Genomic DNA, 16,103 nt, shown 5'->3' with positions numbered 1-16,103 from the left:
TACCTAGCACTGTTAGAATTCTGTTGCTATATCAGTTGGCATGAGCATAAGCATGAGCATATTGACAATTCGCACACAGCTGAAAAAGAAGAAAAACATACACAAGTTTGGGTGTCATGGAGTCCCGAATTTATGCCAGTGTGGTGTAGTGGTTAAGAGCGGTAGTCTCGTAATCTGGGGAACCGGGTTCGCGTCTCCGCTCCTCCACATGCAGCTGCTGGGTGACCTTGGGCCAGTCACACTTCCCTGAAGTCTCTCAGCCCCACTCACCTCACAGAGTGTTTGTTGTGGGGGAGGAAGGAAAAGAGAATGTTAGCCGCTCTGAGACTCCTTAAAGGGAGTGAAAGGCGGGATATCAAATCCAAACTCCTCTTCTTCTTCTTATCAAGAAATTTATTTGCCCACCAAGAAGTAATTGAAGGATCAATGTTGCATCAAATATTTCTGTTCTTTATATTCTGTTTTTTACCTCATAGATCAGCCCTCTCCAACCAGGTGCTCTCTGGATATTTTGGACTATAATTCCCATAATCCCTGACCATTGACTATGGTGGTTGAGGCCAATTGGAAACATAGTCCAAAATATCTAGAGGGCCCCAGGTTAGAGTAGACTGCCATAGACTTTTAAGCAATTCAGCTCCAGAGATGTTTGAACATTAAGAAGAGGGTTTATTTTCAGATTCAGAGGATACCTTATCCAAATGACTCAGAGCAGGTAAATACAATTGCACATTGGTCACATAATAATAACTCTAGAACTTCTTCCTTTTCCTTACTCTCCTCTTTTCAACAAACTCGTTATAAGCACTGAAGATCTGGGATGACTCTGCTGCCAATATAGTAGTATCATAGTAACTTCTAGCTTCTGTGCATGTTATGTGTGATATCCAACATGAGTCATACTCAAGAATAAAGCCACTAAAATCAGTGGCCTTAAGAAACTCAAGTCTGTTGATTTCATTGGTTCTGTGTGAGTACGAATTAGTTGGATAGCACCCTGCATTTAAGTATATGTGTCTTGGCTTAAGTGTATACCTAAAATTGCAAAGTATGAATGCTTTAAGCAAATGTTTGAAAACTCATGTACCAGTACAACTTTCAGAGAACTGGTGAGGGTATACTTGCTAGTAATGTATGAAATGGTCCCAGTGAACTTTTAATTTGAGGAAGAAGAAAGGTGTGAATGTGGAGTTCAGACATGCTTATAAGTTTAAGAAATGAGGGATTAGAGTTAGGAAGTACAGAATAAATGTATGGATATAAACAGGATTACCATCCTTACATGTACTGAATACAGTGAAGGGATGTAAAACTGTATTTGATTTAATGTGTGATTTCATGCTCCCGTGTTAGCAATGCTGTCTCATGTCTAGCTTCTTAGAAAACAGTCTGGCATAGCGGCTTAACATGGCGGTTTCTGTTCTGAAATCACAGGTTTCTTCTAATTTGACAAGAGACTAAGTTTAGTCACTGGCTGGAAATGCTTGTGGTGTTCAACTTGTTGTTCTTGGCCACTGAGCCAGTACTGCCACATGTTGACCCTGTTGAGCAAACACATTTTTGCCAACATGGCTAAGTGGGAGCAACGTCTCTAACTCTTGTTGTTTTTCTCCTTGCAGGAATGCCATTGGCTCAGGCTGTAGCAATTCTTCAGAAACACTGTCGTATCATAAAAAATGTCCAGGTTCTCTACAGTGAACAGGTAAGTTTGCTTGCTTCAAAGTATTCTGTATGTTTAATTGCACAGAAAGGATGGGGAGATATGTAAATATTGTGTCATGTCATTGTGTTTGTTGCCTAGCCACATGCCATCCAGTCATCCTTTACAGCTGCCACATCCTGGAGGACGTGGCTTTCTAAAAATAGCAATCTTTTTCAGATACACACACACACACATGTATACATTTAAAAAATAATTGACAGTATTTGTTTCTTGTCTAGACATTTTCTTTTGTGACTTGATGCCATTGCCGCTTGCGGTTTTAAGTGACCGATCAAAATACAGCTTTTCACATAAGCTGTATTCTGCTGTAAGAGAGGGAGTTTACAAAATTGATGTGTTGGGAAAGAAAGGTTGCAAAGTCTCCCTCTTAATCAGAAAGAGATGGGAAAAGATTAAAGATACTCGTGCTGTTCTAGAAATTGAACTGTTGAAAGCACCATGAGTGGTTGCTGTGATTGTTTTGGTTGCTGGTTTCTATCCCTGACTGGACAGCCAACAGTATTTGAAACTAGTCAAAAGCTAGTTTAGTCCTAATGTTGAAATAGGTAAGTGAAGTCTTGCTATAATAAGGAGGAGTGCATCTGAAATGCTACCCCTTCTCTCCAGTGTGCTCTAGAAAATTCAGGCTATTATTATAGTAGCACTCTTGCTATTGAAATCAGATATGCACCTGCAATTGTGATATTTTGTCACCTGCTGAAAACTTCTGTTTAGCCAAGCAGCATCAAAAAATTAATATGATTCGGTGTTGGTCGTGTGTTCTGTATTTTATGATCTAATATTTTTATGATGTTTTAATGCTTTTGTTGTACACTGCCATATTTTTAATGAAAGATTCTAAGTAATAACTCAAAATAAAAGCAGGTGCTGTAATTTAAAGTTTATAGATATTTTAATTGTGCTGCTGTTGCATGATTAAAAGTTCAGTTAGTGTTACAGTAATCTGCTCTGTTAATTCCTCCTATTTTACTGGTCTGCAGCAAAAAAGCAGAACAGTATAGTTCATGAGCATATAAACGTTGCACTTTTGCATCTCAGTAATTTTGTCTGGAGGGGAAATGGTGAGAATTATGTGTGTTTGTGTGTGTACACACACATGCACACAGACAACTGCCCATTGCTAAGTCTTGCTACATGTACTGTACTTTCTATGAAGAAGCAGATGAAAATAGTTTATATTCTTATTATAGCCTCAGCCTTCAATTTGTATTAAAATCCTCAATATCTGAGTGATTTGTCTGGCCAGTGTGTAACAATTACTAGCATAATTGTGAGTAAATCCTGACCTTTTGGCTCTCTGCCATGTACATACTCTCTTAATTAAATGCGTCTGCTCTCTTTTACTCCAGGTTACATGGATTTATGGCTTCCATAATGACTTTATTTATTTTGCAAATGAGAAAAGCACCCTGTTGACAATTATTCATGTGATCATATTTATTTATTTATTTTGTTTCATTTATTGTTTGTACTTACACACCCCACCCTTCACCAAATGGTCCCAAGGCAGGTTACAAAAATATCACAATTATAATAAGTGCAATGTACACTTAAAATCATTAAAACCACAAAAACAACCAATATCAAAATAATAAAGCACAGAACAGTGCATAACAATGCAGGAGGAGGAAAGAAAGCCACTCCAGTCTTGGGTAAAGAGGCTGCTTGAATTGTAGAAGTAATTTGAATGTCTCAAATTTTAACATATTTTTGGGTATCTGTTGGTTCACCAGAGTTTTATTGCACTATAGTTATATGAAGTAGTTTTGAGTTTTAAAATGATTATAACTTTTGATCTTTGTGTAGTGATCATTCATGTTATGCAGCCTTGCCCGACTTCATGCGCTCCAACTGTGGCGCCCGGGGTAATGGGAGTAGTCAAAAACAGCTGGAGGGCACCAGGTTGGGGAAGGCTGATGTAATGTGTCTTTAAATTGCAGCTTCTTGCTCTGGCTTATATTGCATCTCAAAGGAATTCACTATGGTTCACTATGACATCCCCACTTTTCTGCCTGATGCCATATGAGAATGGATTGGTTTAAATCAGCAAGTGGGGAGGGGGGAAGGCTCGTTTAAATCAAGTTTCCCATTGATACCACTTCATATACTTCCCAATAGTGGTGGAGATCCAAAATCTGCAAGTCTGCAAATCTATAAATATTCATATCTGAGAAAGATCAAATCTGGTTGATCACTTTGAGAATAAGACACTGAACTGGATGGGCCATTGGCCTGATCCAGCAGGCTCTTCTTATGTTCTTATGTGTCCTTCACTTACATATAAGTGACTCCTTTAACCCACTGCTTTAAGAGAGCAGTCCTATAGCAAGATCTGCCAGGGTTACTGGGACAAGGATCAAGTGGATCTCTGGCTCTGCTGGGAGGTTTCTGGTGCAGCCAAGCTACGTTGGCATGATTTCCCATCTGTGGCTCAGCTGGAAATACACCATTGCATTTCCCCCACCCTGGTTGGCTGAGCCAAGCCTGGCGAATCATAAGCCATGAAAAGGAGGCATTGCAGGTGTGTGGTGGGGGCGGGACCAGAGAAATAGAAATATAGAAAGATTTCCTCATATTACTATCCCCCCTCCCCAGTATTGTTACTCATACCCAACGTGATGGAAATTCCAGACCTTCAAGAATAAGAGTGTTAGTCCAAGGATATAACATCATTTGCAGCTTGTTGATACAGTCAAAGTGGTTCTGATGGTATTTTTCCCCTCAAGAAGAGATTGGAAGCAGGTGTCCCATTGTGAGGACAAGCAAAATAGCAGAGCAGGGTGATCCCATGTTGCTGCTGGTTTTAAATAGGGTGCCTCCCATTTACTTTTCTCTAAGAGAAGAGGAACTGATAGGGAGCAACTCAAGTCTTTAAATGGAAACTAGGAGACTCAAGGTTTTCCGGTCCTGCTTTTCTGCTGACTCTTTAGAGATCACTCGGCACTTTTGAGGGAACTTGGCACTTTCGGCAAACTGAGATGACAGCCCAGTGATTGTTTACATGATCTCTTAACTAGGGATAAAACAGGTGAAAGAGAAGAGTGTCAAACTCTTGACTTTGCAAGGGCTGCTGAGTCAATCAGCCCGAGTTTCTCTTCACTTTTCCCCCCCAAGTGGAGGTTCGAGTGGTTGTTTATCCTACACTGTGCTCACTGAAGTTAAGGTAACCTTAGTAATCTGATCTTGTAGCAGTTTGTAAGAAACTTTACTGTCTTGGAGGAGGAGGAAGTAGACTGTGAGTGTTGCTTAAACCTCACTATTGCTATTTGTACAGTATAACCCTTCCTGGCCATTTTAACTCTAGGAGGTTTTGCAACTTCCTGCTTTTTTCACCATATCCAGACTGGGAGTCGCATCTGCACTGCCATGACAGTGACTCTCTAGACTGCTGGCTGTGTTGATTGCATCATTTTGGCCGTGCAGTTGTTGAGACAATGGCACTTGTGGTGGTGGCTACAGCAGTGGCTCAGCTTCCTGTCTCTGGAGTCCTGTTGGCCTCTGATCATATTTGGGCCTGGCACCTTGACTTGCCTCTGGCTAGTAAGAATTACCTCTGGTAAGCACACAGGGAAGGCTGTATCTGTTTTTCGTGAGAACTAGAAATATCTTTCTTAGAAACGCACTGTCAGGTTTCATTTTTAATATCATGAGGAGTTCGATATCTAACTCCCATTCATTCCTTTGGAATATTCCCCCATTTTCATTGACACACTTGAAGTTCTGTTTATGCTTCAGAAGATATACTTGTTTCTTTTCGGAATCAGTTTTTGCCTGACTGCAGTATTTGCTGAAGGAGGAAAATAAGCTTTAGGCAAAGCTTTAGATCAAACAATCCTTCAGATCTCTTCTGCTATCCTTGAGGAGATTTTCAGACCTGGCATAAATTCATAAACATTCTGTACAGGAGCCTTCTAACAAGGCTTGCGTCATCGGTACTTAGCCCTGTTGCCTGCTAATATTTTTCCTGCATCTAGTCTAGTGCTGTTGAGATGCTTGTTGACAGTTCTCATTGCTTGGAGAGAATTGCTTCTGTTTCTTCATAAACATGCAAAGCAAGAATAGTTCCCGAAAAAGGGCATTCTCTTGGTATTCACAAGAACTCCCATAGGGAAAAAAAATACATATTTGTTTTTAGTTTCATTCTACAATCTAAAATGTATCCATAATATTATTCTTTATTTCAACAGATACAGTAATTATAACATCAAATGGTAGTATGTTTTCTTGCTTTTAGGAGAGAGAAAAAGCAGGAGACTGCTTTTAGGGCTGGCCTGAAAGCTGCAGCTAGTATAGCATGCAGTGACTTGGCTATTCACTGAAGTAGCTTATCACAAGTAGATCACATCACTTCCAAAGGAGCTACACTGGCTACCAATTAGCTACCAGGCCAGCTTTTAATATTTCGATTTTGGCCTATAAAGCCCTTAACAGCTTTGCTAACGGTATACAGCAATAGGATGGATGCTTTATGCTTGAGCTTTGTTCATTTGATAATTGGCACCTGCATGCATGAAATTATTCTGTTGAAACACATTGTGGTTTGATGTGATGTGACATTTCTGTTGGTGGTGGCAGAACTGTCATGGCTCATCCCAGGGTCATTCCCCATTTGGCCATGAAGCTAACTGAGTCACCTTGGGCAAGTCGCTTTCTCTCAGCCTATCCTGCCTCACAAGGTCCATTCAAATCTAAGAAGTGCATGATGCCTTTGGTACCTTTATTAGCTAGAACATGTTGGTGGTGCAGACCAGGGGTGCTCTGCCTTTCTTTTTCCTCAAATCACTAATTTTCATTTGTGCTAAGACTGTGGCAAACACTCTTTCCTCTTTGCTGTTCAGGCTGAGTGAGCCACAAATGCCATATTTTGATTCATTCCTTCCATGAAAGCACTGGGCTTCTAATTCAAGTGGCATGTGAATCTTGAGCCCTTTAGTTTCATTTCAATGGGCAAATGGGAGGGGATTTGGCAGCAGCAGCTTTTATTCCAGCCATGTTCATGGAACAATGAACTGTTCCCTCTGCCAGCTGGGAGAAACCAGTGTCAAGGTTCTTTTTCCTTGGCTTTCCATCGTAGGAGAGCGTAACTTCACAAATAACCCAGCTGCCACCAACTAATTTCTCTCTTTTTGTTTTCTAGTCTCCTCTTAGCCATGACCTCATCCTTAACCTGACTCAGGACGGAATCAAACTGCTGTTTGATGCTTTCAATCAAAGACTCAAGGTAAAAATATGATTTGAGAAATGCAACTCTGCTTCTGCTTCCCCCACCTGAGGCTTCAATGTGCATGCATGCACTCCCAAAATGATACCAACAGTGTTCTGACTAACAACTGTGGGACTGTATCCCCATGGCAACCTCTTATGTCATTTATTTAGGTCTTGTGTGTGATGATTGTCTGAATATAGTGAACTGATTTTTTGTTGAAGTGTGATGATGGCATTATAAACTTACATTATTATTATTATTGTTTTATCTATTTATCTTGCCCTGAATAATGTAATTGTATTTAGGTAATGTGCCAGTGGAAATAGCTCAGGGAACAGAACACTAGTTTTGAATATATGAGGTGTCAGATACAATGCCTGGCATTCTTCATGTCCTGGATAGCATTATCGCTTTGTTAGGAAGAGGCCTACCAAATATTAGGTAAAGGTAAAGGGACCTCTGACCGTTAGGTCCAGTCGTGGACGACTCTGGGGTTGCAGCGCTCATCTCGCTTTACTTGCCGAGGGAGCCGGCATACAGCTTCTGGGTCATGTGGCCAGCATGACTAAGCCGCTTCTGGCAAACCAGAGCAGCGCACGGAAATGCTGTTTACCTTCCCGCTGGAGGAAGGTAAATAAATAGAGAGAGACTATTTATCTACTTGCACTTTGATGTGCTTTCGAACTGCTAAGTTGGCAGGAGCAGGGACCAAGCAACAGAAACTCACCCTGTTGCGGGGTTTCGAACTGCCGACCTTCTGATGAGCAAGCCCTAGGCTCTGTGGTTTAGACTACAGCGCCACCCATGTCCCTACCAAATATCAAAATGTGTATAAATGGGGGGGGTGCCAGCTCTGACTTTCCTTTGCAGCCTCTTCTACCTACCCTTTATTTCCTCTCTCTGCTCTCTCTTTCCCGAACTGCCTGTCCATGTTCACTGCCTCATTTGCACAACACCTTGGGCATTTTTCTGCGCCCTACCCCTAGTCCTGTTCATCTTTAGTCTGCCTTGGTCAGACCCCACCTGAGGTTTTTAAACAGAGGTTGGTTGACCATCTTGTCAGGGATTCTTTAGCTGTGTTTCCTTCAGGGGGTTGGACTAGATGACCCTTGGGGTGTCTTCCAATACTACTGTTTGATGGTTCTATTATTCATATATCTCTGTTTTATTTATTTAAATATGTACCACTATTTTATAAATACGTTGTTGTTGTTGTTAAAATTTGTGTACCACCCTAAACCTGCAGGTCTCAGGGTGGTTCACAAGACAAAATCACAATATAAAAATACAAAATACATAGCTGTAGAGATGTTAAGAGACTAGTGGCCTAAACACAGCTCAAGAACACGCTCAGGAAAAAGCAGTTTTAGAGAGCACACAGTGGAATAGAGTGTTTGTATGAGCTAAGTGATCACCATACCAGTCCCTTTCTCTCATTATTTTAGCCCTTATCTTGGAGCTCTTTGTTCTTTTCCTTATGTCATATTGAATCATCAGTTTATGAAGAAATGTTAGCTGAAAGTTGTAGATGACTGTAATTCTTGTTGAAGGGAAAAAAGGCATACTCCCCCCCCCCCCCAAGCTGGATAACCAGTCCTATTTCCCATCTACAAGTTCTGTTTCTCTCTCTCTCTCTCTCTCTCTCTCTCTCTCTCTCACTCTCTCACTCTCTCACACACACACACACACACACACACAGAGAGAGAGAGAGAGAGAGAGAGAGACCAACCTAACACACATCTGTCCATCTCTCTGCCTAAGTGCATCTCTCTGAATCACATACAACCTTTTCATAGGAAATGCTCACTACCAGCTTCATGTAGCCAGGAAACCAGACCAGCTACTCAGCAGGGAAGCCATCCATGCCACTTCCTTTCAAAGCAACCAGAATGTAAAGGGATGGACCCTTCCAGTTCTGGCAACTGCTCTGCACTGTTCTACCTTCCACCTGTCTGCCCCTCCTCCACACCATGGGTTGTCAACCCCATGGGCGCCAGGAAAGGCCATTGTGAGTGCCGCAGGCACTGGGGTGGCAATGCCCACACTACATGTTTGCTTTTTCTTGCACAAATGAAGTATTAATATGATTAGCATACTTGTTATTCTTCCCCCTAAACCAAATTTTAGCCACAGAAATTACATGGTGCTACCTTCTGTTTCATTTTTTTTCTTTTCATTTTTTTTCTTAAAAAGAGCAGCATTAAGTCACTGAGTGTTCTTTCATTGAAACTGTCAAGAAACGCTTTTCATTGACAGTGGTTTCCCCCCACTCCCTGGTTTTGCCCGCACATTAATTTGCTTAGTTCCCCTCTCTTTTTAACGAGAGGCTTTTCTTTCTATTGCTCATAATGCTTTTTCGCTGCTTACTTGGTAGAACATAAAGTGCTTTGGTAAACATTCACTTGTACATGAATCAATACCATGCTGTTAAACATTCACAATTGATTTCTTATGCCGCTCCATTGTGTATAACACCCTTTCCCAACCTGGCACCCTCCAGAAGTCCAAACTACAAGTCCTATCAATCAGATTTGCTAGGCATTGGGGTAGGGCTTTAGTGAACTGAAATATACTGGTTTGGTAAGTGTTCCCTCTGCTTAGTCCAGGAGAGGGAAAACTTTTCTGTGCTGGACTGATGACTGCAAGCCTCAGGTGATCTTGGTCCTAGGACTGACCAACATTTGCATTTCCAAGAGCTGAACCAAGTAATTGAGCTATCCAGTTGTTAACTGCTTCAAGTGAAATGTATTGCAATAAAGAGGTTAATTTCTTCGTATAAAAGCAAGCCTGCTCAATTACTGCAGGCCAGTTCCTTGAAAAGGGACTCTAGGGTAAAATGTTGCTTGTGGAAGAAATATTGTCCAGTTTCAGAGCTCTTAAATGCAGAAACCCTATTTTGGATGGAGTAGCTACCTAGTGGCATTCTTTATAGATAATTAACCCTTGCTGCAACACTCTGTGGCACATGTCCACTTTGCCAACCTTAGAGATCGCAGTGGGGAAGCTGTTGTTTAGGTGGGTGGGATCTTGGCCATTTAGCACCTTATAAGTCAGAAACACTGAGCCTTGGGAGCCACTGAGCTCCTGTTGTTCGGTTCCAGCTCCTGCCAACCTAGCAGTTCAAAAGCACACCCAAAAGTGCAAGTAGATAAATAGGTACCACTCTAGCGGGAAGGTAAATGGCGTTTCTGTGCTCTGCTCTGGTTTCTCCAGAAGCGGCTTAGTCATGCTGGCCACACGACCCAGAAAAACTGTCTGCGGACAAACATCTGCTCCCTTGGCCAGTAAAGCGAGATGAGCGCTGCAACCCCAGAGTTATTCGCGGCTGGACTTTACTGACAGGGGTCCTTTACATTTTAAGTCTGAAATAACAGAAACAGATGCCCCAAAAAGCTATTCCGACTTATTGTAGACTTGCACAGCATCACCTAAAGAACCATACATGGGTCTACATCAGCCACAACAGTCTGTACTAGCAACAGCTTCAGAATAGTCAGATGTGACCATGCAGTGTCTGTTACAGTTGCCCAGTCTAATGGTTATGAAGACATGAAAGTGGTTGCAGTTCAGACTGCAAAGGAAATTGTCACAGCCAACTTCTCACCAAATGAAATCTACATTTCAGCATTTTGTGCAACCTCTGGGTGAAGTCATCTGGAAATGCTTATGATACTTAGGACTATTCTCAGTTTCATGAGATCCCAAAGAGGTGGTGGAAACTCTTAGCTGGTGTTAACTGGCAATGAGGACTTGAAAGTTGGAAGGGCAAACTTAAACTTAAGCCAAGCAACCAAGGCAAATTGTTCAATACAAGGCTGTTGTATTATGTCTTGATTTGTTTGTACTTATGATTACTTTATTGTGAAATGGAATGGAGATTCTTAAATATGCTAAAAGCAGTCCCGGATACTACTTCATCTTAATAGTAGATTATCTGTTCTCCCACCCAGTCCTTCCTCATGAAACCTGTTGACTTTTACGGACACCAGTGGGAGCATTTCTCCCAGTGCTAATAGCAGCTTTTAAGTAATGGGTTTTTGTTTTGCGAATATGGTAGGGAAGAAGAGCTAAATTCCCCCTCCCATAGCAAAGATAAAAATAAATATATGTGCCTAGTGTAACATCTAGTTAACTAGCAATGTGTGAACCCACTTTCACTAAAATCATGTTTGAGCCACTGACTACAAGCTTCTTCCAGCAATGATGGGGGCAGAGAGGAAATCACTTTTTAAATATAATACTCAGTTTCCAAATGTTTTAGCACATGCTCACAGTGCCACTTGGGAATTGTGGAGCTGAGAAAGACATGCAACAGTGTGTCACCTACGCAGCTGAGCAGTGCTCCTGTTAACAGTGGGTCATTAGCTCTGGGCCCACCCATATTGACTGTTGGACTATGGATGAGGCCTCAGCAACTCCAGACGGCTGCAGTCTCGCCAACCAAGTGTAAGAGTGTAAGACAGCTGCCACTCTAGATCAAGTACCTGTTCCAGCGGCATCTCTCTTCCCCTCCCCTCCACAACCTATATACCCACACCATGGCTGATCTTTTGATCAGTGGTACCAAAGGCAGGCCTTATAAGCTGCAGTTTCTTCCCGCGGTTCCCCACCCTAGAGCATGTTTGGCGGAACCTCAAGATTTGTAAAAACACGAAGCATCCATATAGAAAGAAAAGACGAGGTAGCCCAAGGTCCTATCACTGCAAAATCTGCGCTTGGTTGGTTGTGGCAAACCTTTTTTATTCAGATAGAAAGTAAACATATAGATTTACAATCAGATTGTTACCAAAACTGTTTCCTAGAAGGAAGATGAAAGCATTGCTGCAAACAGATCTGTTCATCTTGAACTAAGATTTTATGCCGAAGAATTTCCCCCCTATATTTTTTGTGCCCTCAGAAAACTCTTACCTTCATTAAATCCTATTAAAATGTGTGTGTTTTTCTTTAGATGCTATAATGGACATTTTAATGAGTTAATTAAATTAATATGCTCAGTAAATGTCTGATGTCCTTAGTGGGATAGATAATCAGTATGGTTTGCTTCTGCCCCATATTTTGGTCCTTATTTCACCTTTCTTTTCTCTCACTCACTTCCATGCATTCATTTTTGCCCTCCTCTTCCTATTTCCCTCACTGCAGCCTCACTCTGGTACTTACACTCACATTCTTTCCTATTTTCTAAGACTTTGGCCTGGTTTGCAGATAATGCTAAAGGATGGTGGTTACTACATTCATGAACTTTTAGACTCACATGCCATTTCTCTACTTCCTCTAGCTGTGAAGAAGATATTGGAAGCTTTTAACAGTTACTTGCTATGTCCAAACCTGCTATGTCCAAACTCTATTCCTTAAGCAAACAAACTGACTTCAAACTGTGGTTAATTAGCCGGAGTTATTTCCTCAAACTGAAGTTCTTGGTTTGGACAAAACCAGAGCTTGCTGAAAATGGAAGCAGAAGCTTCTAGTCTTCTATCTGTGGCTACAGCAAAGAAGAAGAGCCCATAAGCCTGAGTTCGCCAGAGTTCATACCTGCAGTACTAAACCATCACATACTTATTTATTTAGAAAACTTGCACCTGCCCTTCCAACACAATGCCTTGCTCAGGGAAGCTTACAACAATATTTTAAAAACCTGCCCCATAAAATCATAAAGCAACAGAAAGAGACACAGTGGACAGACCCTTATTTTAGAATGTTTTTATTATATAACCATCATCTGCATGGCAAGGGTTGGGCAGTATCTTGGTTTTCAACATTGTGATAGATCAGCAGCTAAATACCATGATATGTTAATATACCACAGTGTCTGCAATGTATCTTGGCTGCTTCTTCCTCCCCACCTGCCTCCTACCACCCAGCCCTACCAAGCCCCAATACTGCTCTGGCTCACACGAGCTGGAGGGGCATCAGGAGCTGGAGGGGCTTTACTGAACTGCTCAGTGGGGTGTGGGGAAAGTTTTTCAATACTTCTCAACAGTCCTGCTGTTCATGTGTGTCCATGTGTGTGTGTCCATGCATGTATGCATCCCCCCCCCTCTCTCTCTCAACACCAGACTTTTACTTTTGTAATAATGGTATTTTTCCTGTTTTTTTAGGTGATTGAAGTTTATGACTTGACTAAAGTGAAGTTAAAATATTGGTAAGTGGTCAGTCAAATAAATGTAGCCACTTATTCCTTTTCCCCCTCTTAGGGTTGGCAGGACATCTGCCATTGAGAGAGAACAGCTGAAAAGTTTCTGAGCTAAAAGATATCCTGTTCATCCTTATCCCATCTTGGCTTAAGAAACTGAGACGAGATCACTCATCTCATCTTCACAGCTAACATAAGACGTATGCTACAGTCCTCAAAACTATGGTTTACCTGAAAGAATCCTGGAAGGGTTTGGTGAGGGTGCTGAGATTTCTCTTATGGAGATCTCCAGCCACCTTTACAGTTTCTTAGGGAAAGGGAATGGTCTTTAATAAGGATCTGTCCTCAGGTGATCTTAAGGCTTAAGCTGTGCTCTTCTACAAATTGTCCCTCAGCTAATTTCTGTGTGCTCTTGTGTGACAGTGCTGATATAACTGCTGAAAAAAAGGAGCGGGGAGAGAAACTGGCTTTAAAAGTGGCTTCATTTCAGGCCCTCAGAATATCTTACTCTGCTCAGTGAAGCACATAATTGAAACAAAAGCCTCTCTTTTCCTGTGTTTAAAAATGTATTGAGTATATTTCTACTGTGTTTTTCTTGGTGACTTTCCAAAATATTTTCATTCATAAATTTCACAAAAGGTTTCATGGAAACCTCATTGAAGCAGGGTTGCGCAGAGCATCCGTATAGGTACTATTTCATTCTGTAGAAGGGGAATAGTGACCTGCTTCTCTGAGTGACTGTAAAAATAGTTACGGTAAGTTTGGAATGAATTGTGAAGATGAAAGACTCATGAAGCTGTTTTATAAGTGACTTTGAATACAACAAATATTTGATCCGATGTTGATTCAGAGACTTACGCCTGGCAAAGCCCCAGAGAGGGACATGTTAATTTTTTTTTCATATCGACTCAGTTCAAGGGGCTTCAATTTTGGCCACTTTGTTTCTGATTATTCAACTGGAATATTGCCAACTGTCTGAATATCTAATATTTTGGTTTCAATCTTTAAGAAGTGTGATCATGATGACTTTCAAAATATCACCAAATAAGGCTTCTTGATATTCCTGCATAAAATATACACACTTCTTTCAGATAAGTTAAAACAATGAGTCAAAGAGAGTCAGGTTATGTCCCCAATGCACGTAGAGGCTTTCACAAGAGACCTTGCACATTGTTCACTGATTTGTTTTGAATTATCTTATTCAAAAGTACATTAGCTGTCCACCAACAAAAGCTGTGTGTTGTGTTTGTTGATCTCTCATTTGCCTTTGACTCCATTGACTGAAAGCGTTCATGGCAATATTGATTTTTCCTTCCTTCCAGTGGTGTCCATTTTAACTCTCAGGCTATTGCTCCAACCATAGAACAAATTGATCAGTCTTTTGGAGCAACACATCCAGGAGGTGAGTTGGCAATTCTTGGCACTGTTCACATGTGGATACTTGACTGGTTGTGCCTGTGGCTGTTCCCTATGCATCACTGGAATTGAAAGTCAGATAGACCAAAGGATCTCATTCACATGGGATTATTTGTTTATGAAGGAGGCTTAAACTTGGTTTTAGCTTTCTATGTGCTTCATGATCTATCTTGCCAAGTGTGCTAAAAAAGCTGCTAATGAGTTAGTAGAGGCATGAGACTGACAATATATATATTTTCAGAGAGCTGAAAAAAAAATTGTATGATAGAACCATTGGTGCTTATGGTTGATTTGCTTATATTGCCAGAGGTTCCTGGAAGGCGGTCTGGGATGGCTCTCCCCACTGGCTGGACAGGCAGGGTCCCAAACTATGATCCTGCCCAAGGATCCCAAACTATGATCCTACTCTTATCAGACAAGGTGGTACTTCAGCCTGATATGACCTTTGTCCTAAAGCAGGGATGTCCAAACTTTTTTCAAAGAGGGTAAGATTTGATGAAGTGAACATGCAAGAGGGCCGACCAAAGTTATAGACCTTTTTTTAGAACCACGGGGAAGAACTGCCTGTGGGGGCCAGATTAAACTGACCAGCGAGCCGGATTAGGCCCCCCCCCAATGGACTTTGGACATGCCTGTCCTAAAGGTTAAGACCATCTTTCACAGAGCTCAAAAAGTGGTTCTTCCTTAATTTTGTCCTACTCTATTGTCAACCAAGGAATGGTCCTGGCACTCTGGATGTTTCTGCTTGGATAGGACTTTGGCCTTCCTGAAGTCTGAGGCCATATTTGTTTCCTTTGATGGGTAAGGGCTAGGCAGAAGGTTTCTTCCTCATCCTCAACCATCTCTAGGAGGCTCAGGGAGGCAATAGGGCTCTTGAAAAGGTTCCCTGTTTGCCCCTTGGCCTGTTTTTTCTTGTGTTAGTCTTCTGGACCTGGACCTGTTGGAACTGGTATCCTCCTATGTGGATAGAGTCCATGTGGTATGATGGGTCATTCTTTCTGTGCTGGCTGGTCTGGTGTGAGTGGGATGGACCCTCCTCTGGGTAGGATCATCATTTTGGGACCCTGCCTGTCCAGTCAGTGGGAAGAGCCATCCCAGACTACTGACTGCCCTCCAATAACCCCTGCCAGTAGAAATTCATGGTAAGAATTTTGACTTTTGTCTCCCGTGGAATTTATGCTTTATGTTTCGTTAATTTTTTTTCTCTGGCTCTGTTCTATTCTCTAGTCAAGCAGGTTTTTCAGGTAGCTGTAGTGGGGAACCTCAGGCCCAGGAACCCAATGCAACTCCAACTCCCCAGCCTCTCTATCTGCCTCTCTATACTCCCTCTTTTCCTAGGCTATGCCAGTCAGTGGCCTTGCTGTACATCCTCCTTGGGTGGTTTTGCTTGGCTGTAATGTGTCCTTGAACTCTGAAAATGCTTCCTGCTTGCCTGGCTGGATGATAGAGAGGGGTGCAATAGTGTGTGTAGACACAGGCCTACTGTCCAAAGGTACAGTCATTGCTTGGCCCACTTTTGCCTGTGGCCCCATCCACCACTGGCATGTGACTCTTATAAGATTGCCTAGAAGGCAGTGAGGTTCTTGGGCTGAAAAAGGTTCCCTATACTTGCAGTAGTGCTTTAGAAA

General features: G+C 41.8%; 1 protein-coding gene across 2 annotated transcripts in view; it reads left to right on the top strand.

Annotated features, from left to right (window-relative positions):
- PHAF1 (phagophore assembly factor 1) overlaps positions 1–16,103 on the top strand; it is a 42,924-nt gene that overhangs the window by 8,354 nt on the left and 18,467 nt on the right. For both annotated transcript variants that reach the window (XM_028739525.2, XM_028739524.2), the window contains exons 3-6: positions 1,620–1,702; positions 6,861–6,944; positions 13,025–13,068; positions 14,382–14,461. In XM_028739525.2, the coding sequence (XP_028595358.1) occupies positions 1,620–1,702; positions 6,861–6,944; positions 13,025–13,068; positions 14,382–14,461 (291 nt within the window). The remainder of the gene's footprint in view (positions 1–1,619; positions 1,703–6,860; positions 6,945–13,024; positions 13,069–14,381; positions 14,462–16,103) is intronic.

Source organism: Podarcis muralis, chromosome 7 (assembly GCF_964188315.1).
Source record: "Podarcis muralis chromosome 7, rPodMur119.hap1.1, whole genome shotgun sequence".
Lineage (NCBI taxonomy): Eukaryota > Metazoa > Chordata > Lepidosauria > Squamata > Lacertidae > Podarcis > Podarcis muralis.
The sequence above is the reverse complement of the archived record's forward strand: the minus strand, read 5'-3'. Positions and strand labels throughout refer to the sequence as shown.